The sequence below is a fragment of the Hyla sarda genome, chromosome 6, assembly GCF_029499605.1.
Source record: "Hyla sarda isolate aHylSar1 chromosome 6, aHylSar1.hap1, whole genome shotgun sequence".
Classification (NCBI taxonomy): domain Eukaryota; kingdom Metazoa; phylum Chordata; class Amphibia; order Anura; family Hylidae; genus Hyla; species Hyla sarda.
The window spans coordinates 224,003,095-224,028,627 of record NC_079194.1 but is presented as its reverse complement, the minus strand read 5'-3'; the positions used below and the strand labels follow the sequence as shown (position 1 = coordinate 224,028,627).

Sequence of the window (25,533 nt, the reverse complement as noted above, 5' to 3'; positions counted from 1 at the left end):
TTTCAGCAAAATTTGTTTTCCAAAAGCCAAATGTGACTCCTTCTCTTCTGAGCATTGTAGTGCCCCCGCAGTGCACTTGACGCCCACACATGGGTAATTTCCATACTCAGAAGAGATGGGGTTACACATGTTGGGGGACATTTTCTCCTATTACCCTTTGTAAAAATGTAAAATTTGGGGGGAAACCAGCATTTTAGTGAAAAAAAAAATAATTTACACATCCAACTTTAACGAAAAGTAGTCAAACACCTGTGGGGTGTTAAGGTTCACTGTACTCCTTGTTACATTCCTTGAGGGGTGTAGTTTCCAAAATAGTGTGCCATGCGTTTTTTTTTTTTTTTGCTGTTCTGGCACCACAGGGGCTTCCTAAATGTGACATGCCCCCCAAAAACCATTTCAGAAAAACTCACTCTCCAAAATCCCATAGTCGCTCCTTCCCTTCTGAGCCCTCTACTGCGCCCGCCGAACACTTGACATACACATAAGCGATATTTTGATAGGGGATAAGATGTATATTTATTTATTTATATAGCGCCTACAGGTTCCCCTTTAATAGTAGAAGGGAGTATCTCAGCAAGCAGTAAGTGATGGCTAGTTCTGTGGAATAATGTAGATAGTAGTGGTAGATCCATATAGGTGTATAGAACGTTTCCCCCCCCCCAAAAAAACACAAAATTGCCTGTAATTGTGGGGAGAGGTTATACTTTGCCACCACACATGAAAAGTAGAATTTTGGGGCTAGTGACCCTGTCAAAGTGCTCAATATCTGTCATGATAAAGAGGGGTATCTTAATACTTTGCTTTTTCCCCTGTAGAAATTGCGCACATTGCATAGCAGACAGACTTTGATGAATGTGCTTGGCTTCTGTCTGGAATAAATTGGCACAAAATCCATCTGTAAATTATGGCTGTGATTATACAGAACAGATGGAGAAAAAATACCTGTTCATGAAACAATTGTTACTGTGTACATCAAACTCACATATTCCACAATTAGAAACCGTAAATACTTGTCTATATTTATCTGTGTTTCTTTGCTACAACTTGGTGTTAATTAAAATGTATGTATCATTTACATAGAGAGGCCCCATTTGACCTGTTGTCGATAAACAGTTTTTATTTTAAATAAGGACATGCTACATGCAGATATGGCTTTGTAGACTGGTTAAGGGTATGCCTGTGGCAGCCAAGAACAGAGCCAAGATATTCACCAAAAAATATTTTTTCACACATTTTTTGAGCATTCTTGCTGTTTTTACTATGATTTTCAAACTGAAAAATCATGGCAATAACATAAAGGTGTATAACTTCTATTTGACATATGGATCAAACATGTCAAAAGTTGTTGTGTGGATCGGGTCTCAGGAGAGAGCTATCAGCACTCCGCACTCCATCCGGCTGAGAGATCTTCTATGCAGAGAAATGGACGGATCTCTCGGCTGGCTGGAAAGTGGAGTGCAATGCCGCCTGCTGTCACAGTAATGTCACATTTAAATCTATCAATAATTTTGATCAATAATTCTACATGAGTCGTATCATTGACTTTAAAGTTATGTGGGGGTTAGACAGAGCATACCCACCAGTGTCCCCGATTTTCCACAGATTTGAGGATGCCGTTTACCTGTATTTTGTGTCAAATGGCTGCACAAAAGATCAGCAATGACTGAGGCAGGAGAGATAGGGTTGCTGGCTATTGTTTCCCACCTCCATATATATGCCCTTGATCTGAAATCTGCAGCACAACTCTCTTTTTGATGAAGGCTACAGCCTATTGACTTCTTATGACTAAATGATGTCAGAATATAACATAGAATTATATTTCCTCTTTACATCGCTAAATAACTGTAGGACATTAAGAGACAAGGAATTGCTTGCATCCTGACGGTTATAATTAAGATATAAACCGTCTTTTGTCTGAATCGCGGCTTTTGAGGGATATCTCTCCTCATTTCCATGACAACTGGCGAATAATGACTCTGTTGGCTACGTCCTTGATAAATGAACACAATTGAAGCTGCCGGTCTATGACTCAAAGAACCGTCAAGTTTGCAAACTATGACTCACCGAAATGCTGGAAATAAAGTTATTGTTACACATTGAGAGCTGCAGGTTTTATTCTTTTGCTGATCAAATGCCTAATATATCACAACACTTTAGTCTCCTTCTCGTTCTATCTAGATATTACATCCCTTATCCTGTGGACCTGGCTCCTGGCATAGTGCTGTTCATGTGGAGTAATCATGATAGAGGAGACCGGCTACTTGACTAATACATTTTTAGTATATCCATAGAATAAAATTGGATCGTCACAGTAGAGGATATATCAAAGTCTATAATGCATTACAAAAACTACATTTACAGAGAATAGATGTATATTGTAATATACTAATAAACTGCCAACTCTACAAAAAATTGCCCCCTCAATGAAACTGTACAAACAACCATAAAAAATGTATAATACAATATAATGACTCACAGACAACCCATTTATCAAGAGAGCAGAACCTTCCTCTCAATAATAATAGGGTTGCCAATGTTTTTGGAATCCTTGCTGGGTTGTAGATGGGCATTCCATGACCCAGGACAGGTCCTGTTCCTTGCCCTAACATTCTGCCTAAATACCCAGACACTAAGAAAGAGTGATTTGTTGGTAAAAATGGAGGGTCTTACCGCTTTGTTTACACCTGCTGTGTTACTAGTTATATGTATGCTTAATTTATTTTATATATATATATATATATATATATATATATTTTTTTTTTTTTTTTTTTTTTATGTTCTTATTAATTCTGGAATTGCCTATATAGACATAGACATTTAGCCTGGTACTATTGTTTCCTCTTGCTTTTTTGGAATGATTTATGTAAAAGTCTAAACCTTGCATTCCATTTAATGGGAGTGCATGTTTTTTGAATGAGAAGGTAGGAAAAGTCAGTTCTAGGCTACTTTGATGGCCGTTTATAGCCCGAGAACAAAAGGATCAGGTAGTTGAAATTTAAAGGAGTTATGTAATGCCTAAATCTATCTAAAAGAGTGTGGGAATAAAAATTATGCTTGAATAATGTTTGACCCTTTGAAAAAAATTATACTGAACTTCAGTGACTTAGGGACAAGAGAAAACAGCCCCCATTTTGGGCACCAAAAAATCTCTGTACTGTATATACATACCCAAGTCAAGGCAGAGTGGCTTATTGAAACCCTTCCTGGCACCAAAATCTTGGGGCATATGACCACCCCCCCCCCCCATCCCCAGACACACACCGTCTATAGTTATGTGAGGTGAGATTGTGATTAAAGGGGTACTCCGGTGACAACCTTTTTTCTTTTAAATCAGTTGGTGGCAGAAAGTTAAACATATTTGTAAATTACTTCTATTAAAAAATCTTAATCCTTCCAGTACTTATTAGCTGCTGAATGCTACAGAGGAAATTCCTTTCTTTTTGGAACACTGATGACATCACAAGCACAGTGCGCTCTGCTGATATCTCTGTCCATTTTAGCAACCATGCATAGCAGATGCATAGCAGATGTATGCTAAGGGCAGCATGGTGGCTCAGTGGTTAGCAGTGCTGGGGACTTAGGTTCAAATCCCACTAAGGACAACAATAAATAAAGCATTATTATTATTATTATAATAACGTCAGCAGAGAGAACTGTGCTGATGTCATCAGATAGCATTCTAAAAAGAAAAGAATTTCCTCTGTAGTATTCAGCAGCTAATATGTACAGGAAGGATTAAGATTTTTTAATAGAAGTAATTTACAAATATGTTTAACTTTCTGCCACCAGTTGATTTAAAAGAAAAAAGGTTTTCACCGGAGTACCCCTTTAAGCAAATAGGTTTATGACTAAACCTATGAGGCTTAGTGTGACATTGTGCTTATTATATGGTTTTCAGTGGAGTTAGGCTGTATGCAGATGGCTGTAATACATGTGTAATTTATGTGTCAATGGTGGGCTGCTACATACATGCTGCTTATCTCTTCCTACAGAAGCAATCTATCACAGATCACTTGTTAATACAGTTCCTTTCCCTGTACCAGCCATTATTGACATGTAGCTGCTGCTGCTTGTCTTCTTTAGGAAAGGGCATTCTTACATGCCATGCTACTGGCTGTGGACAGTACTTGCACTAATAATAATTGCAGGCGAGACCTAGATTTGCTGCTTGCTATAGGTAGTCAGTTTAGCACAAGTTGCTACAGATAGTTCTGGCGATTCTACAATAATTCTGGGTTTAATATGGTTTTGCCAAAGCTTAAAGTGCTTGTGTTATCATTAACACATGGACTAACCTTAAGCAGGTAAAGTGGCATGTAAGAGCACCTAGACAGCAGCTGAGGTGTGTATTATAATAATTATTACCACCATGGAGTTATATGACTTTTGTAATGCTATAAAACTCCTTGATAATATTTGTGTCACTCCCTTTTGTTACCCATTCTCAAAGTCTGTTTTTTTTACACATGTAATTGCTTTGCCATAACTGATGATGTATAGGTCTGTAATATCTGCTTTGCTGATCCTCATGCTTCAAACATTTTGGCCTTCCATTGTTATTCATTTATAAAATATTATGGGTGCCAAGTCAGAAAGTATGCAATCTAACATTCAGATATTCACTTATCATTTCAGGTTCCTTAACGGTTCAGCCAGATGCAGGCACCATAGATGAATCATGGCCACCTGAAGAATTATCATCTTCTGCAGCCAGTGAAATCCTTGGGTTATATATCCAAGAAGAGATAGAAAATAATACTATGTTTTACAATACCACACCCACCAGCAACATTGTCAATGATACAAGTCCAACCAGCTCTATTCAGAACAATGTGTCTGTACAGTTTGAAGAACCTGGTCCTTCTGAATCTCCAATCCTATCTCCATTTCAACCTACAGATCCAGGTTTAAATAATACCACCATGTTACCTTTATCAACTATTCATCCATCATATAACCCCTTTTCTACAGGAGACAGTTTCACTACTTCATCATTACCATCACCTCCATCTTCCTTCCCATCATCATTATCATCGTCATCTCCACCTTACCAGTCTTCTTCATCAGTAACTGATGTATATTATAAGTCATCTATATCACACTACATTGATAAAGTTACTGAGGAAGAAGTGTTAACTCAGGACACAACTACCGATGTATTCAATTTTAGCTCTAATGTACCCAGCACTAGTGTTCATACCACAAGTTCATGGGAGGCAACCAGAAATGGCACCACTGACTTTATAAAGGATTATCAGTCTTTAGAAGCTACTCAAGCACTGACAAATACAGACCCAGCTCTATATGCAACAAAAGGAGACTATTTGGGACAAACCATCAATAAAACGGAATCCTCATCAATAGATGATACATCCTTAACAATGAAAACGTCTTCCATGACACCAATTTACACCCTTCCATATAAAAGTGTTGTCACATCAAGAAGCACTGAATCCGAAGTTGACTCATTTTCTCTATCAGATAAACCATCTACTCCATTAAACACAACTTTTACAACTCCTCTAAACACATTAGATGCTAACAGTTTAGAACCCGATCAGGTAGGCACCTATACAACATTAGAAAGTGGTAGAATCACTAATACATCTACATATGGTCCTATGACACAAGAGGAAAGTGTATCCTTCTCACCAATATCAACAGAGCAGCCATCAGCAAGATCCATAGAATTTAACTCCATTTACTTTACTGATACTACAACTATACAAAGTTCAGAAGAAACATCTGTGAAGGCAACCAACTCTTCATTTGTCTTAGGTACATCTCCTAGGGCCATGATATCCTCCATGTCTGTCACCACATCAACACCACTTAATCCATCAATGGCATTCATTTCTGTTCAATCTAGTAAGAACACTGAGGCTGAACATACTTTGGGATTTTCATTGCCCAATGAATATTCTGCCAACATTGATACAAGCACTGAGGACAAAATATCTAGCAGGACAGATCTCTTAACCAGTACTCTACACAGTCAAAGTGCAATGGAAGTAAAGACCAGTTTCATTCCTACACAGTTTAACTCATTTTCTGAGGATATGGCCTCTCAAATTACTTCATTGACTTCAATAGCTCTTTCAGAAACCCTACCAGAAGAAACCTCATCTGTTAAAACATCCACTGTAACTTACAGTCCTAATACAGCGACAGAAATGTCAGAGACAGGACCTACAATAGATACCAACCCCATGTTCACAGACAGTCCAAATAAAAAGGTTACAGTGATCTCATCTACAAGCCTGACAATGTCAACTTCTGAGGAATCAACTTCAGTAAACATAGAATTAAGCCCCATTGCGTTAACAGAAGTAGCATCATCACTGAAGGCTACGACATTGCCTTCATCACTTGGCACAAATAGTGACAACCTTGCAGATGTTACATCCCCGTTGGAAACAAACACAGCAATGTTCCATTCTCATTCAGGCGCAACATTAGAATCTGAAACCACAACAGAAATGTCCACATTCACAATAATAAATTATACTAATACTAACACTGAGATCCAGCAGACACCAGTGAATCCTACAGCATTGCCTATATCACTTGAAAGAACGAGTGACATAGTGCTGTGGACTAAGGATATTGCGAATGTTACATCACCAATGGAAATCAGCACAACAACAACGCTTCATCTACAGTCAGGTGCAACTTTTGCTTTAGAAACTACAACAGAAACCTCCATGTTGACAGTGATAAATGACACAAGTACAAACGCTGAGGTCCAGCAGACATCAGCGAGGACTACAACATTGCCTGTATCACTTGACACAATAAGTGACTTGACAATGTGGACTACTAATGAATTTGCAAATATTACGTCCCCATTAGAAACAAATACATCAGCAGTGCTTTATCCACATTCAGATGCAACATTAGTTTCCGAAACACCACCAGAAAGCTCTACATTTACAGTGAGAAATGACACCAGTACAAACAGTGAGATCCAGCAGACATCAGCGAAGACTACAACATTGCCTTTATCACTTGACACAACGAGTGACATGGAATTGTGGACTTCTAATGAATTTGGGAATGTTACATTCCCATTGGAAACAAACACAACAACATCAGGTACAACATTAACTTCTGATACACCACTAGAAATCTCCACGTTCACAATGATAAATGACACCAGTACAAACACTGAGATCCAGCAGACATCAGCTAAGACTACAACATTGCCTTTATCACTTGACACAAGTGACATGGAATTGTGGACTTCTAATGATTTTGGGAATGTTACATTCCCATTGGAAACAAACACAACAACATCAGGTACAACAATAACTTCTGATACACCACTAGAAATCTCCACGTTCACAATGATAAATGACACCAGTACAAACACTGAGATCCAGCCGACATCAGTAAAGACTACAACATTGCCTTTATCACTTGACACAACGAGTAACATGGAATTGTGGACTTCTAATGAATTTGGGAATGTTACATTCCCATTGGAAACAAACACAACAACATCAGGTACAACATTAACTTCTGATACACCACTAGAAATCTCCACGTTCACAATGATGAATGACACCAGTACAAACACTGAGATCCAGCAGACATTTTCCACAGGAGAAACCACCCACATAACCACAAGCAGCAAAGAAGAATCAAGTTTATCCTCGACAGTACCAGAACCCACAACATTAAATCCATTGGAAACTATCGATAAATCAACGTCCAACCTTGATGTAAACGAAATGACAAGCCAAACTGTTACTGATAACAGCTCTGCCATGTCTATTATCACATCAGCACCTGAACTGGATATATCGACCGTAATAGTTTCTTCCCCATCAACTAGATCTGAGCCTCTTACACTTTCCTTGGTTTCCTTTGCTATTCAAGAAACCAGTACAAATGCAAATAGTATGGAGGGTAATTCAACTCCATATTTGACTCCATATTCCAGCTATACAACCACAAGTAGTGAAGAAGAATCCAGTTTAACACCGACAACACCAGAACCCAGAACATCAAATCTTAGCACACTGGAAACTACTCTTAAATCGACATCCAACCTTCACCTTAGTAAAATGACAACCCAATCCTTAACTGATTATAGCTCTCCGATCTCTGATATCATATCAACACCTGAAGGCAATACATCAGCAGTAGTAGTTACTTCCCAGTCCACCGGATCTGAAATGCTCACATTTAGCTGGGTTTCCACTGCTATTCAAGAAACCAGTACAAATGCAAATAGCATGGAGGGTAATTCGACCCCATATTCAGGTTATACAGCCACAAGTGCACTTAATGACACTATACCTGTCAGGACAACACAGCTTAAATCTTTAACAACTGATCAATCATCTTCATTCCCTACATATAATTTTAATACAATAAGTACTGATATAAGTACTAGTAGTGAACAAAGCACATCACAAAAAGAAGGAGTTTCAGTAGTAACATCACCAGTGGAGTCAACAGAAGGGTCTATAGAAATCTCCTCTTCCAATACAGATACACCATGGACCATAACTGATAATGTTATTGAAACGGCAACTGGCACATTGCCAGTTACTTCCAAGATATCTACAATGTTGTCTTCCCAGTCCACAAATACTAGTACAAACACAAAAAGTTTGCCAGAGTCTACTAATTGGGGCATCTCAAGTCCTCTGCATCAAACCAGTGGTGTAGAAACTACATTTTTTTCCACATCAATTCAACCTAGTGTCAGTGCCACAAGCTATATGAGCTCTACAGCACAGATTACTACAGCTTTAGACAATACTGGAAGTCAAGGATCAATAATGTTATCAAGCAGTCAGTCTACTGATTCTATGACAATATCTACAGCACAAGCATCTAGCAGAATTTCTAAAAATCTGACAAGTTCAAATGGTCTTCAAAGAACCACTACCAATAGTCCCTCTTTGGTCACATCCCTACCGTCTCAGCCAGCGACACAAACTAAATTGGCAGCTGCCACTACTCTAGATATGGTAAATTCTACTAAAAGTACCACCCACACATTAGACACTATAGTGTCCATGCTTTACACTACAGCACCTTTGTCATCCACAACCATAAAATCTACTCATTCTTCATCTTTCTCACCTCTCACAACTACAAATCTTCCAACAAACATATCTGATTCTCTTTCTACAGTCTCTTCTGTGCTACCTTCTGCTGGAGTATCAACTGTTTCAACTACAGGAAATGCAACACAAAACTTCACTTCTACAGAAAAGCCTCCCCCTTTTTCTTCTGTGACTCTCACAACCCCCACAACTCATGTGTCCCCATCTATTATTTATACATTGTTGTCCACTCAGTTCACCAAGACTGGCCAGACATCAACATTAGGAGTTGTTACTACAGGCTCTACACCAACAAGCCATAGCATACATACACCTATCACTGTCCTTCTTCCAACAACGTCACAAACCACAACTATAACATCACCCTCTTTAACTACTACCAATACACCTAGTACAGATACAGTCACAACTGTGCCAGATACCACCAAAGTGTCAACTGTTCTTACTCACACCGTACCTTCATCAACAAAGCCATCTACAGCAACATCCCCGAGGACATCCGTGGCTTCTGTCACAACAGCAACAAACGCAACCATTGTAAATATCACAACTCCGACAACCATGCTGAGTCCATCCACAACACCTTCTTCATTTAAGTGCAAGCCATCCTACGATAACATGGTGAAAACTGGTAAGTTCATGGTTTTCCACTGCTCTTTTTCAGTTGTATGGAAAGAGTTTTGTTTATCAATCATATGGTGTCAGAAAAGTTGTAACCCTTCTGGGCCCAATTTTTATTGAAATGTAATAGTTGTTTGTGAAATGATAGTGCAGAGTAACGATGGTGAGTACTAAAGTTGTCAATGAGATACTGTAGAATTGAGCTGCTGTTCCCCATCAGTGATGAGTTGCTTTCCCTACATGTACTAAGTCTGCTATTTTGATCTTATTGGTAAAGGAATCGGTTATCTCTTGTGCTGTGTTGAACTTTTAAATACCGTGAAAATATAAGATGGCTGGGTCTACTTTTAAGAACACAGAGATTGTGAGGTTTCTGTAGTGTATAAAATACATCAACAAGTAATCATGCCTCTAGAGCACAGCATGACTGCGATGCAAAGTTTGTTTTCAGCCTAAGGCTAAGTCAAGTTTTAATGTGGTTACTCTGTAAGAACTTCTTGCAGTCTTCAACAGTATCAACACTAAACCTAGAAATCAATAATAAAAATAAAACAAAGATGAGCTTGCCCATAGTGTGTGTTAGCCTGTAGAATTGTATCCATGCTTTTAAAACAAAATACCTTGTAAAAACTTGCAGAGAATATAGGGGTTAAATGTAATGGTTGTGGACTTGCTATGCCACCTGTCGGTTTGACTTTAGGCCAAACTTGGAAGCGGAGTCTAAGTATTCTCCTGGTTTTTACCCTTCTTCCCGCTCCAGAATGCAGAAGCTGGAATTCTGGTGCAGGGGAGATACCAGGTCACTACTGCAAGAGCTGGCCTGGCTGGAAAGAACACCCCAGAGCCAAGCACTGCATATAAAGGCAGGAGAGGCAAACTAGCATTGCAGGTGTTAATAGCGCAGCAAAGCAGAGTACAATGTAGCAGAACTGAGTAGGTATTATAGCAGAACTAAGTTCGTAGAACAGCAGAGCTGAGAAGCTCAGATGCAGCCAGGTGGTGCAGTCCTGATGAGAACACAGGCCTGGTCAACAGCTGGATCATACACTGAAGAAGCCGCAAGTTACAGAGGGATCAGGTAGAGGCAAAGTCAAGATATCAGTCATAGGTCGGGTACAGGAACACCGAAACAGAACACAGATCAGACTGCTTGTAGAATAGTAAAATGGTTGGAGCAGAGTTATATAGGGGGTGTCTGGCAGGTATTGGTGGGGGAAGAGAATCAAGAATCAACATCTGGAGCTTACATCGAGGCGAGGGAGCTGCATGGTACTGGTAAGAAAAGGTACATGCTTAGTATCCGCATTCCTCTTCATACAAGACACCATCTAAGACTTCTTGGTCCAAATGTGCAGGAAACCCCTAAGGGTATGGTCACACCAGGGGCGGACAAATCATATGTGCAGCATTTTCAGCTGCACAGGGGCCCGCCACTACACATGGGCCCTCAGGCACTGGCCAAGGGCCCCCTTGAGAGAGAGGTGCAGCTGGTGAGGATTCAGGACAGTTGTCCCGATCCCCACTCAGACAAGCGCTATTTTTTTTTTACAATCCCTGCGTTGCTTCTGCTCCGGTATCATTAGGGAGACAGGCAGTAGCGCTGGGATGAAGGTATCTGATTCATGGCTCCGCCCCCAGCACAGGAAGAGGACGGAGGCTGAGAGCTGACAGGCCTCCCAGGAGCACAGCGGCTGGGAGGGTAAGTTATGTCCCATTTTTGCTACGATTTTTCAAAAAAAAAAATTCTTGTAATGTGACCTGTAGGTGACCTGTGGACCCCGGAGGAGGGAAAGTGACCCCACTGGGGCCACAACATGTGGACACACTGCTTGCTTATTTATCATTAATCCATTAAGGCAGTGTTTCCCAACCAGGGAGCCTCCAGCTGTTGCAAAACTACATCTTCCGGACAGCTAAAGACTGTCCGGGCATGCTGGGAGTTGTAGTTTTGCAACAGTTGGAGGCACACTGGTTGGTAAACACTGAGATAGATAGATTGACTGGGCATAGATCAGTGTTTTCCTACCATGGTGCCTCCAGCTGTGCCAAAACTACAGTCCAGGCATGCTGGGAGTTGTAGTTTTGCAACAGCTGGAGACACCCTGGTTGGAAAACAATATTTATCTACCTATCGATCTATCCATCCCACAAGGTTCCTTCAGCTGTTGCAAAACTACAACTCCCAGCATACCTCAACAGCCAAAGGCCCAGGAGTTGTAGTTTTTTAGTTTTGCAACATCTCGAGGCACCCTGGTTGGTAAAAAGATATTCATGTCCTATCTATCATCTATCTATCTATCTATCTATCTATCTACTGTATCTATCTTATATCTATCTATCTCTATCATCTATCTATCCATCTAATATCTTTCTATCTATCTCACATCTATCTATCTATCTCACATCTATCTATCTATCTATCCATCCATCTCATATCTATCTATCTATCTATCTCATATCTATCTATCCATCCATCTCATATCTATCTATCTATCTATCTCATATCTATCTGTCTATCTATCTATCTATCTTTCTATCTATATCCATCTCATATCTATCTATCTATTTATCTATCTCATATCTATCTATCTATCTATCTATCTCTCTCATATCTATCTATCTATCTATCTATCTAATATCTATCTAATATCTATCTATCTATCTCATATCTATCTCATATCTATCTCATATCTATCTCATATCTATCTATCTATCTTATATCTATCTCATATCTATCTATCTCATATCTATCTATCTCATATCTATCTATCTATCTCATATCTCATATTTATCTCCTACCTGAACAATTGATGTATGGGGGGGGGGGCTCGCAGGATTTATAACTGCCCATTTCAAGCTGTGCTCAGTCATTTAGTTTACATTGAAATCTGCAGCAGAAAATCCTGCGCATCAAATCCTGCATATCAAATCTGCGTACGTGTGAATGTACCCTAAATGAGAAATTGGCAGCGCAGAACCTCAGGAGACTCTGGGAAAGGCAATGGAGCATGAGGATGAAATCCATAAAAGATGTAGGTAGGTAGTTTTCCAAGTCCTGCTTAATGCTCTCTACCTGTCCATTAGACTGAAGGGGATATACAGATGAGAATTTGACATTGAGAAGACCACAAAGCGCCCTTCAGAATCTTGAGGTAAACTGCACCCCCAATCAGACTTGATATGCTGTGGAAGTCCTTGGGGTATAAAGTTTTGCTCTAAAAACAAGTGGGCTTAGTGGTTAGCAGATGGTAGTCCCAGGAGCAGAACAGAATGAGCTGTCACACCCCCTCCCATAGACTTGCATGGAGGAGGTGGGGTGTGACATCATGAGGAGGGTTGGGCTAGGACGTCACAAGCTCTCGGCGCAGGCTCCAGCATTCGGAACAGTTTGTTCCAAACGCTGAGCAGTGGAGTACCCCTTTAAGGAATGGACAGTAGTTGCAGCAAACTGGCAGGCTTGGCTCTGGAGACTATTTTTAACACAGATGGTACAGTCAGACACAAACTCCTGGATGTCCTTAGGCAGAGAAGGCCACCAGTAATGGCAAGACAGTAAATTGATAGGCTTACGCACTCCAGGGTGTTACGCCGAGCGCTCCGGGTCCCCGCTCCTCCCCGGAGCTCTCGCTACACTCTCGCTACTGCAGCGCTCCGGTCAGATCCACTGACCCGGTGCGCTGCGATACCGCCTCCAGCCGGGATGCGATTCGCGATGCGGGTGGCGCCCGCTCGCGATGCGCACCCCGGCTCCCGTACCTGACTCGCTCTTCGTCGGTCCTGTCCCGGCGCGCGCGGCCCCGCTCCCTAGGGCGCGCGCGCGCCGGGTCTCTGCGATTTAAAGGGCCACTGCGCCGCTGATTGGCGCAAGTGGTTCTAATTAGTGTGTTCACCTGTGCACTCCCTATGTATACCTCACTTCCCCTGCACTCCCTCGCCGGATCTTGTTGCCATTGTGCCAGTGAAAGCGTTTCCTTGTGTGTTCCTAGCCTGTGTTCCAGACCTCCTGCCGTTGCCCCTGACTACGATCCTTGCTGCCTGCCCCGACCTTCTGCTACGTCCGACCTTGCTTCTGTCTACTCCCTTGTACCGCGCCTATCTTCAGCAGTCAGAGAGGTTGAGCCGTTGCTAGTGGATACGACCTGGTCACTACCGCCGCAGCAAGACCATCCCGCTTTGCGGCGGGCTCTGGTGAAAACCAGTAGTGACTTAGAACCGGTCCACTAGCACGGTCCACGCCAATCCCTCTCTGGCACAGAGGATCCACCTCCTGCCAGCCGGCATCGTGACACAGGGTGACCAGCATACATTGAGCAATGTCTTTCACATGGACTGCAGTCACAGAAACCGTGGGGGGTCAATGATATGTTGAGGTTAAAAAAAAAAAAGGAAAAATAGCCAGCTCAACTACCTAATACATGGGTACATCCTGCTGGGGCAAATGCAAAGTATACAAAAAGAAGGTTGCAGCAGCACTCTTGGACAAAAATTGAGGCTCTTGGCACACTTTTTGATCAAAATGTGTAGCCCATGTTGAGGTCCTTCGATCTGGTCCAAAAGGTTGAAGGAAAGCATCTGCCTTTACATTTTTATCTGCTGGATGGAAATACAAGACATAGATCGCCCATCGGATCTGTCGAGGGTTCAAATCCTGTGCAGGCTGCAGATAGGTGCCATTTTTGTGGTCAATATATCACCAATGGATGCACTGCTCCCTCTAGAAGGGATCTCTATTCTTCTAAGGCCATCTTGACAATAAGCAGCTCTGCATCGTTGATAGTATAATTATTTTCTGACGGAGAAAAGAGCTTGGAAAAGAAACCACAGGTGGTAAATCTTCATTTAGAATTCTTCTGAAAGAGAACTGCTCCAGCTCCAATAGAAGAAGCATGCACCTAAAGGAAGAATTGTTTTAATGTATCAGGATGGTGAAGGAATGGTGCAACTACAAAAAAAATTTCAGGTGAAGGGAAGCGGACCTTGCTTATGGGGGTCTACTTTTTCGCATTCCATCCATTTTTTGGTTAGGGCAGAAATCAGAGCAGTCAGGGAGGAAAAATTAGGGTGAACTGATAATAGAAACTGGCGAACCACAGCAATCTTTGAATGGCTTTATGTCCCTGTGGGCATGGCCAGTTCAGAACTGCAGACACTTTATCAGGGTCCACTGGCAGGCCGCTGCAACTTCTCGGACCCCCATTGATTATGAGTATAGAGGTGAAATATTCCCTGAAATGAAAAGAGTGCACTACTGACAGGACAGCACACTATGGCCCTGATTTACTAAGAGTGGAGTGGAGTTTTCTTTGTGGGTTTAATTCCCTACAATTTTTTTTCCACGGTATTTCCAAGGTTTCCTTACATTTTTAACTTTTCCCTACATTTTCCTTTTGTTACACATGCTCTGATCTGTAGGGTTTCCTCAGCTGAAATCCACCACATTTTCTGTTGAAAGCTTAGTAATTATGTTGGGTTTTTGGGAAAATGTTGGGGGCACGCCCCTTTTCTGTGACCGTTTTCCCGACAGCCAAGCCACTTTCGGGTTTTCTCAGTAAAATGGAGAGATTTTTTATTTCTGGCGCAATGAGACAGAATTCTAGCACAGTGAGACAGAATCTGTCGCAATTCCCATAACCTGGCGCACAACCCTACAAAACATGTCGGGTTTACAATAGTAAATCAGGGCCATTGTCTATATGACTTCTGAACACTGTTGAGTGCTGAGCTTGGCGGTGCTTGAAATCCACATGCTGACAATTTTACAATAAGTTTTTAGAAGCTAATTGAAAAGTGAATAACAATATGGCAACACTTCTCGTCACAAAATGGATAAAGGAAAATACAAATAACAAATATTGGCTGCCACTTTAACTTCTGAGCTACTATTATATGGCTAGTTTTACATATTGAAGGGAATTTCTCTTTAAAGGGTACTCCACTGGCCAGCGTTCGGAGCTAAATGTCTTCCATTGACTTAATTGAGGGGACGTGGTCGACCCCCGCAGTGCGAAAATAGTTTACGGAACATTTAGTTCCTAACACTGGCCAGTGGAGTACCCCTTTAAGTAAGTTACAGAACTGTCAATGTTTTAATGACTGGCTTGGGTGGGTAGCCACTTCCAGACCCAGGACGTACCAGACGTACCGATACGTTCTATAGCGGGTCAGGCCCGGCACCTAGCAACGGCCAGGACACGTGGCTAATAGCGCACGACATTGATCGTTGTGCCGCGCTATTAACCCTTTGGATGCGGCGTTCAAAGTTAATTGCCGTGTCTAAAGTGAAAGCTAATCAGTGCCGGTTAGTTCAGTGGGCTGTTCGGGACCACCACGGTGAAATCGCGGCATCCCGAACAGCTGGAGGACACGAGGAGGGTGCCTTACCTTCCTCCTCCGTGTCCGATCGCCGAATGACTGCTCAGTGCCTGAGATCCAGGCAGGACAGTCAAGCGGCAGAAACACTGATCAATGCTATGCTATGGCATAGCATTGAACAGTATGAGAGATCAATGTACTGCATGTTATAGTCCCCTTTGACATTGCAAAAAAAGTGAAAAAAAAAGTTAATAAAGATAATTTAACTCCTTCCCTAATAAAAGTAACAATCACCCCCCTTTTCCCATTTAAAAAGAAAAGTATAAATAAAAATAAACATATGTGGTATAGCTACGTGTGGAAATGTCAGAATTATAAAAATATATTGTTAATTAAACTGCATAGTCAATGGCGTATGCGCCAAAAAATTCCAAAGTCCAAAATAGCATATTTTTGGTCACTTTTTATATCATGAAAAAATGAATAAAAAGCCATCAAAAAGTCCAATCAATACAAAAATGGTACAGCTAAAATGGATTTTTAGCTGTAAAATTGAAAGAGTTATGGATTTTTAAAAGTAAGGTGGAAAAAATGAATGCAAAAACGGAAAAACCCCAGGTCATGAAGGGGTTAAAGGAGTACTTTAGAGAGAAAAATAAATAAAGTTGACTGGTACCAGATTTGTAAATAATTATATAAAAAAAATCTTAATCCTTCCAGTATTTATCAGCTGCTGATAAATACTGTATAGTTATTTCCAGTCTGACCACAGTGCTCTCTGCTGCCACCTCTGTCCGTGTCAGGAACTGTCTGGTGCAGGAGATTTTGCTATGGGGATTTGCATATGCTCTGGACAGTTTCTGACATAGATAGAGGTGACAGTGAGGAGTGAGAACCCTGCTTCCAATATCTCCTAATCTATAAGAAAAGGGGTTGTTAAAAAAGTCAATAGATCTGGACTAATGTTCTAAATGTGTTGTGGTCTGTCTCGCTGCTTCCTGATAGTTGGTGTAAGTCTATCAATGTGAGCTTCCATTGTGTCAACTGGCAAACTCATCTCTTCATATAAGGCTGCATTCACACCACGTTTTGTACATACAGGTGCCAGATCCGGCGGGGGGAGGGGCAAACCGGGTGCTCCCGTACCCTGGCTGGATCGTCTGTAACTCCATTTACTTTAATGAGCAGACCGGAGTCAAACGGTGACTCCGGCCGGCTCACTTTTGACCCGTATGCGGTTTCCTGACCGAACCTTAAACCGTAGTATACTACGGTTTTAGGTCCGGTCCTAAACCGCATACTGGTCAAAACTGAGCCGACCGGAGTCACCGTTTGACTCCGGTCAGCTCATTAAAGTAAATGGAGTTACGGGCTGATCCGGCCGGGGTACGGGAGCGCACGGTTTGCCCCTCCCCCGCCGGATCCGGCACCCGTATGTACAAAACGTGGTGTGAATGCACCCTAACTAAGCTCTACTACATTTGTATCAGTTTTTGATAATAGCACTCTTCATTCACAACAGGAAGAATGCTGCTATATAGTGCAATAGACCTACAGACAGTAGCATTTGCACAAATAACATTTTACCGTTTCTCCTAAAGGTTAAAAAAAAAAAAACAACATTTAATGTAATAAAATGAATAGCTTTCAGCTGCCGCACAATTTGCAATGATGTATTCACTGTTTCATCTAAATAAGACTGACAAGTGAGAACAGACATTAGCACTTGAACAGAGACCAGTTGTTGGTATTCCTCTAAATATGCTAGTGAGGGGGCGGTAGTAATTGGTTTTCAATATGTTTGTGCTATTCACACTTGTTTATAAAAAGAGGCAATAACTACACCTAAACCTGTTACCACTCCCCTACCACTAAAGCTATCATGCTGCTATGTTTGGGAAATGTTGTAAAATCTTATAGACAGTCCTTCATGGGAGGAGTTTAAAAAGTAGAAATGGATTCTGGATCTTTTGATGAAAATAGATTAAGAAATTAATCAGAACTGATGATTTTTTTTTATCTTATGTATCTTATATATGTTTTATCTTGTATTTATCTTATATATAAAAAAACATAAACAAAATAAAATCAAGGAGCTTCATCAGTCACTCCTTTTAGTTATCTGTCAACTTTGACAGGTACATACAAGAAACCTTAAAGGAGTAGTGTACACAAAAGTATTCCCAGTTCATTGTGCCCGGGCTAGAAAAATAAAGAAAATAAACGTTAACTCACCTTCCTCCGTTCCCCTGTAGCGCCGCTACAGCTGTTCGGTTCTCCAGTCCGGTCTTCTTCCTTCTTCCATGTGCACGGATCTTCACACTGTGCTCAGCCTATCACCTGCCGCAGCAATGTCCTGCCTCGGCCGGTGATAGGCTGAGTACGGTGTGATGATCCGTAGACATGGAAGAAGGAAGAAGACCGGACTGGAGAACCGAACAGCTGTAGCGGCGCTACAGGGGAACGGAGGAAGGTGAGTTAAAGTTTATTTTCTTTATTTTTCTAGCCCGGGCACAATGAACTGGGAATACTTTTGTGTACACAACTCCTTTAAAATAGAATAGAATGTGTCACCAGAAAATGACTTATTGTATTACAGCCAGCTTTTAAAAATAGTGTGCGCGTTAACAACAACTTTTCCATAAACTTTCAGAGCACATTATTAGATTAAACATTTTTGTACCTAATTTGTGTGAACCCAGCCTAAATTAAGTTTGTATGTTAAATATATTTTTAAGGATTTTTGGATAATTAGATTCTCTTCCAATTTTCTATGTTAGTATTTATATTTTTTAATAATCCAGAAATCTTGCAGTTTTCATTCTAATTACTAAACCCTATACTAAGCTGAGACTTCCTGTTCTATACAGATCACTTTCCAGCACTTTTCTCCAGTGAGAGGTGACACCATATATATATATATATATATATATATATATATATATATATATATACGGTGAGATCATGCCATTCAGAATAACTGATGGTCAGAGATCAGCATTCCCCGTCCTTGCACAATGACCCTTAAAGTGCTGAGAGTGCTCCTCGCACCCCTGACTTCCCTCTTCCTGCTTAATTGACAGTCAGGGTTCAGCCTCCAAAACCTGTTTCAATTTCAATGCACATGAATTGTGATCAGGGGTGAAATTTAATAACAGGACTCGGCTTCCAGTTGACCATCAATTAAGCTTGGGACATGAATGGGAGAGGGAGTGATAAGGGCGTTCCAACTCTCAGCACTTCAGGGACTCGAGAATGCACCTTTGACACTTTGTTCCAGAAAATCAAAGCATTTTTTGTATGTCTTGGAATCAGAGACATACATATGAAAGGTACCATGTGCCTTCTTGTCCTACCAGCTATCTAACATTGTAAGCAGTTTGGAATGTGAATTGCAGCTGACAGATTCCCTTTAAAGGGGTAGTCTGCCCCTAGACATCTTATCCCCTATCCAAAGGATAGGGGATTAGATGTCTGATCGCGGGGCTCCCGTCGCTTTAGACCCTGTGATCTCCCTGCTGCACCTGGTGTTCATTTAGAGTGTCTGGTTCAGCTCTGGAGGCTCGTGATGTCAGGGTCAAGCCCTGGGAATGGCCATGATGTCATGAGTGGGGCGTGACCATGATGTTTGAGCCTCTGCCCGGCAACACCAGTTATCCGGCATGGAGTGAAGTTCATGTATAAGATGTCTAGGGGGTGGAGTACCCCTTTAAAGGGGTACTCCGGTGCAAAACATCTTATCCCCTATCAAAAGGATAGGGGACAAGATGTTAGATCGTGGGGGTCCCTCTACTGAAGGGTCCCGCTGCTGGGGACCCCCACGATCACCTGGCCGGCAGCAGCAGCGCCCGGAACACAGGAACGTGGAGCTCCCGTGTTCATGATATCATGCCAGGCCCCTCCATTCATGTCTATGGAGGGTGTGTGATGGCTAGTACGTAGCCGTCACACCTCCTCCAATAGACCTTAATGGAGGGTGTGCGGTGGCTGTAGTCGCCAGTCATCCGGCATGGAGCTGAGTTTGCTCTGTGCTCGGATGACCGGAGTGTCGTGATGGCGCTCACAGGGGTCCCCAGCTGCAGGATCCCCGCGATCTAACATCTTATCCCCTATCCTTTTGATAGACAATAATATGTTTTGCGCCGGAGTACCCCTTTAAGCAACTTGATAGGAAAAGATGAGCCAGGGAGTCATATTTATGTTCATATTTGATGTTGGTTAGTAGTGTATAAGTTAGTGTTTTGTACAATATATGCTGCAGCATGTGAGGAGCTAACTATAGATTGTATCTCATTGCTTAGTTCTCACCCTGATGTATCAGCCATCGACTAAAGAAGATAAAGAGACCATTATGCAGACATTTCAAGTGTTCCTCAATCTTACTCTATACCGAGCTTTAAACCAGTCCATCCAAGTATTTATGAATAGCACCACACTAAATGTAAGTACAAAATATTCAGTGTGTTCTCACTTCTAAAAGGAAAGATTAAAGCATAACTGTCATTTGGAAAAACTTTTGACATGTCATCCAGCGGGTCTTAGTCCTGAGATACAACCCAGTGAAGTGTATGGCAGTGCATTTCACTACCTGGCTGGACATGTTAGAGCCTATGGGGGAGATTTATCAAAACCCATCCAGAGAAATAATTGCTGAGTTTCCCATAGCAACCAATCAGATCGCTTCTTTTATTTTTCAGAGTCCTTTTCAAAAATGAAAGAAGGGATCTGATTGGTTGCTATGGGAAACTCAGCAACTTTTCCTCTGGACAGATTTTAATAAATCTCCCCGTATATGAATCCAGTTTGAGTGACAGCCATGGAGTAAGGCGTACATCTACAAAATAGCCTAATAAATAATGCATGGAGTTATATAAAAACAGCAATTAAACCTACAAAAAAAAATTTACTTCACAAAAGTAATTGCTATAAAAATGTACATACAAATAATAAAACAAGCATGGAGTGCAAACTGGAGGAACAGATAAGTCGTTTTTTTGATGCTATGGAGATAATTCATATAATGACTCGGTTCCAAATGGAAGTGCATAATTGCATAGATGTAAACATAAAAAGTGTGTACTGCTGCCTTTGTACCTCTATTAGGCCAGAGCCGTCTTGAGCGGTATGGTGTTGGATAATAGATTTATGTCTTCTATTGTATCTCTTTTTGCTCCATATTTATGATTTTATTGTGAATTACTGATATGTGTGCATATTGTGCTATGTTAGTATATGTATTTGAATACAGTATTCACAACCTTGTTACTCTAATACCTGCTACCTGATTACCATCAGCCATATAGGTGTATATTAGTGAGTTACTCTCATACTGAGAGATTGTAACTGAGAGATTGTAACTACTGTACCTGTTAGGCTGGGTTCACACCACGTTTTGTAACTACGGTTCCCGTATACAGCTGGGAGGAGGGGGGCGGGGCTTAATCTCGGCACCCGCACTCAGCCGTATTCGGGAACCGTATTTAATGCATGTCTATGAGCTGACCAGAGTGAGCCGCAGCCTCCGGTCGGCTGCATTTTGGTATGCGGTTTCCCGACCGCAGGCAAAAACGTGGTCGACCGTATACGAGAAACGTAGTTACAAAACGTGGTGTGAACCCAGCCTTAGGCCCATTTGACACTGCCGTTGCTCACTGTCAAGAACGGCTGGTAAAGTCTCTCTCTTTTTTTTATTTGAGTTTAACAGCCATTCTTGTGACAGGGCACAACGGGCAAAAATGGGTCCCGACGGCTCCCATTTACTATTATGGGGTCCGTTGGGCACCTTTGTTTCTTGATGGGAATAGCGGGAGATAAAGACAGTGCAAGCAGTATTTTTTCTCCTGCTATTCTCCCCAGCTCCCCCGACAGCCGTCACACTGCCGTATCCTAACGGCAGTGTGGCAGAAGCCTTAAAGGTGTACCTGCGATGGTCTTGATACATTTTTTAATCCTCTCAGTTCACTTCCCCCATCATGATAAACCACCCCTGCCTTTATTTTTATTATTTTTTCAGTTTTCTACTTTAATATTGTTCTGTGTCTTCTGCTCAGTCTCAGTCAGCTCCACAGACTGGGGCGTTCTTTAACAGGCGTGACATCATCTGAAGCCCTGCTGGGGAAAACTTTCTCCCTCACTCTGCTACACACAGCCCAGAGCAGTTCAGTGTGAAATGAGTTGTGGTTGGCTTAAATACTTAGCACTATACACTTTATACACTGTTCTGAGCAGAGGTCCCTGCATTTCCTGACTTTTGTCTCTGCCAGGCTGCTGCAGGAGGCAATCTGTGAACAGAACTGCAGCCAGGCCCAGAAGGAGGACCCCTGATGGCCAAACTTTTACGGGATAATTTAATACATAAAGTATAGAAATGCCACGTCAAGGCAACCTAGTCAGAGTGGGTCCCTAAACTACTATTGGCATAATTCAGAGTGGTGACCACCACCACTGCGGCACCAAGCCCACAAGGGGAAAGGTTCAGTGGCCAGGCAGCCCCAGTGCTGTCCGACCAAGCTCCTGGCTCTGGGCCACACCACCCCACAGGCAAAGCACCACAGCAACAAAGGCCGCCGCAGAGAACCACACCAGTGTGAACACCTACCAGAGGGCTGGGAGAATGCTAGGAGGAAACCCACAAGCAGTCTCCTGCTAATTAAAAATGCCTGGGGCTTGGTCGGGCAGCGGTTCATTCCCCCTGTGGGCTTGGTGCTGCAGTGCCAGTGATAGTTTAGGGACCCACTCTGACTAGGTGGCCTTGACGTGGCGAGTGGGCTTGTACTTTTTGATCAAAATGTATACTAACAACCTGTTAATTTTTTCAATTATGCTGAGAAGCAAGTAGATCAAAATACAGGTTGTGTTTCTCTATTTTTGTTTTATATTATTTGTATGTTTATTTGTGTAACAGAAATAAAGACAATTGTACATTTTTATAGCAATTACTTTTGAGAAGTTTATTTTTTTTGTAGGTTCAATGTCTGGACAACATGCCAAAAGTTGTTTTTTGAAATGACAGTAACCCATTATCTAACAGGGTTGTCTGGGATTTGAGAATTGTCTGGAGTTTGAGATTGCATCTCCTCCTTATTCAAGTGATTTTTTACAGTATTACATACAGCAATAATCTTATTCTTTGTAAATAATAGTCTGTTCCAAAATGTGTTTTTACAAAATATGTCTCCATGCAACATACACCCTTGTATCTCTTCAATGAAAATCTTAGCCCCATGTTTTTTTTTTCATTTCCAAAATTGTTTGCTTATACTAACAAAGAGTGTAGTTTGTTTGCAGATTTGTTTTTATATCCCTGTTTTTGCTAAGTGGTACAAAGCAATACAAAAAATAAGAACAATTATCAAATAAAAAAAATATATATATACATATATAAATTGTAACTAATAAAAAAAAAAATAACATTGTATTAGGAAAATATCACTTTCCTCCAACCTGTAAAATTTAGAATTTCAATATTTTTTTCCCCCATATATTTTATGTGGAAATTTACAATCTGTTAATAAAATGATTCTAATATCTGTTTTCTTCTTTTAGGAGTCGAGTCAGCCGCGTAACATGACATTGGGATATTCTGTATCAGTCAACAATTCATTATACATCCCATCAGCCATTGTAGATGTTCTTACACGAAGTAACGTCTTTGACGTTGCAAAACTTAAACTTAACATTTCAGGCCTGCAGTCTGTGCCGATAATAGCTGAACCATGGGAACCTGACCCTGATATCAGCTTTAGGGTAAAAACAAGTAAGTTAATGTATGCAAATATATAAATGTGACCTCTAAATGTAACCTCTAAACCTAAAAAGTGTTAGTCAGTCTGTAGGTTCTTGAATTGCTGCTGGAAAGGCGGAGGTTTAGCGCTCATATTCTTTCCTTGAGTAGTGGGGAAGATGTCTATTATGTAGCTTCCCTAAGTAGAACATCAGTCTATGATGACACCAGTGTGTGTGCATTTTCCCTGTACTGAGGTATCACTGTATTTATTATGTGTACTTTGCGTATTAGCCCATATTATCATGCACAAAGTGGAGTTATAATCACTGTGTTTATTATCCCTGTACTGTAACATCACTGTCTACATTATCTCTGTATTCTGACATCACTGTGTATATTATGCCTGTATTATGACATCCCTTTGTTTAATATCCCAGTACACTGAATTGTTACATTACTTTGTGAATGATGTCTCATGTTCACGAGAGTACAGAGATCATGTTATTGCTGTTTGTGTGTTTTTTGCACAGCATTTCACGCAAGAACCACCCAAGCAACTATTGTCAGTGGTGCCAGGAAGGCAGGTGTCAAATGCTGCTAAAGTGCTGGGTAAACCTGCCATTGTTTTTGGGTTGCCTTGGATCTAAGCCAATATATATCCTGACTTTTATGTTTTTAATGTGCTTTAAGCCCAGCTTTTTGGTGTCCACGAATTTTACTCATAACTTGAAGAGTAATATGTCAGAATAAGGAATTACCAACAAATGAAACAAAACTGCAGCAACCAGTGATGGGCTGCCAAAATCATTAGGTGTTATAGAGTACCTCTCATGATCTTGTTCCCTTTTACAATCCTCCCAGTTCACTGCCCCCATCATGATAAACCACCCCCTGCCTTTATTTTTATTATTTGTTAGTTTTCTACCTTGATATTGCTCTGTATTTTATGCTCAGTCAGATTCAGAGACTAGGAAGGGGCGTAAGCCAGCAGGTGTGACATCATCTGAAGCCATACAGGGGAGAACTTCATCCCTTACTCTGCTACACACAGCCCATAGCAGTTCAGTGTGAGATGAGCTATGATTGGCTAAGGCTGCACAAACTCTCCTCAACACTCCAGATCGCATTTCCTGATTTTGGACTACTGCCAGGCCAGCAGGAGTCCAATGTCTGTGCAAGAGATGGGGGGAAATGTGCTCTGGACAAGTAGGGAGACACCTAGTGGCAGCTTTTTTTTAAACACAAATAAAACATAGCTTAGTTTTTTGGTGTATGTGAAGAGAGAAATTTTAAATTTAATAAATTTGGTGCTCCCATACATTACCAGCACACAAAAAAAAAGGTGTAAAAAAATGCTTCACTTACGCCTACAATGATAAATGCCGGCCAATATATCTAATGCCAGTTACCAAGGGTTTCCAACTATTTGTAATGGAAAGAATACCATAGATTGCATAATTCTGAAAGGTCACAGTAAATTCAGTGGGATCTGTCAGGATTCGCCTACATCTGTTCAAAAACTGATGCAATGTACGGTATTTGTCATGCCCTTGCGAGGATTGAGCAAGCCTTAGAAATGTCTCATGTTGTAATTTTCTTTGTTTAATATCCTTCTATTTTGACAGTCCTGAAATTAATGGGAACAGGCGCTAACATCCATACTTGTGTGTATGTCCGAAACATGGAACAAAAGCTACAGACAGCGTTTGAGACAGCGGAATTTACCAGTACTGGGGGGAGCAGCAACCTCTCAGTTCAGGTAAGATATCATTTATTATTTATATGCTATCC

At 41.2% G+C, this 25,533-nt stretch overlaps 1 protein-coding gene across 4 annotated transcripts in view; it reads left to right on the top strand.

Moving 5' to 3' along the window:
- KIAA1549L (KIAA1549 like) overlaps positions 1-25,533 on the top strand; it is a 179,412-nt gene that overhangs the window by 56,064 nt on the left and 97,815 nt on the right. For all 4 annotated transcript variants that reach the window (XM_056526603.1, XM_056526601.1, XM_056526602.1 and 1 more), the window contains exons 2-6: positions 4,636-4,905; positions 9,151-9,714; positions 20,318-20,457; positions 23,562-23,772; positions 25,368-25,501. In XM_056526603.1, the coding sequence (XP_056382578.1) occupies positions 4,636-4,905; positions 9,151-9,714; positions 20,318-20,457; positions 23,562-23,772; positions 25,368-25,501 (1,319 nt within the window). The remainder of the gene's footprint in view (positions 1-4,635; positions 4,906-9,150; positions 9,715-20,317; positions 20,458-23,561; positions 23,773-25,367; positions 25,502-25,533) is intronic.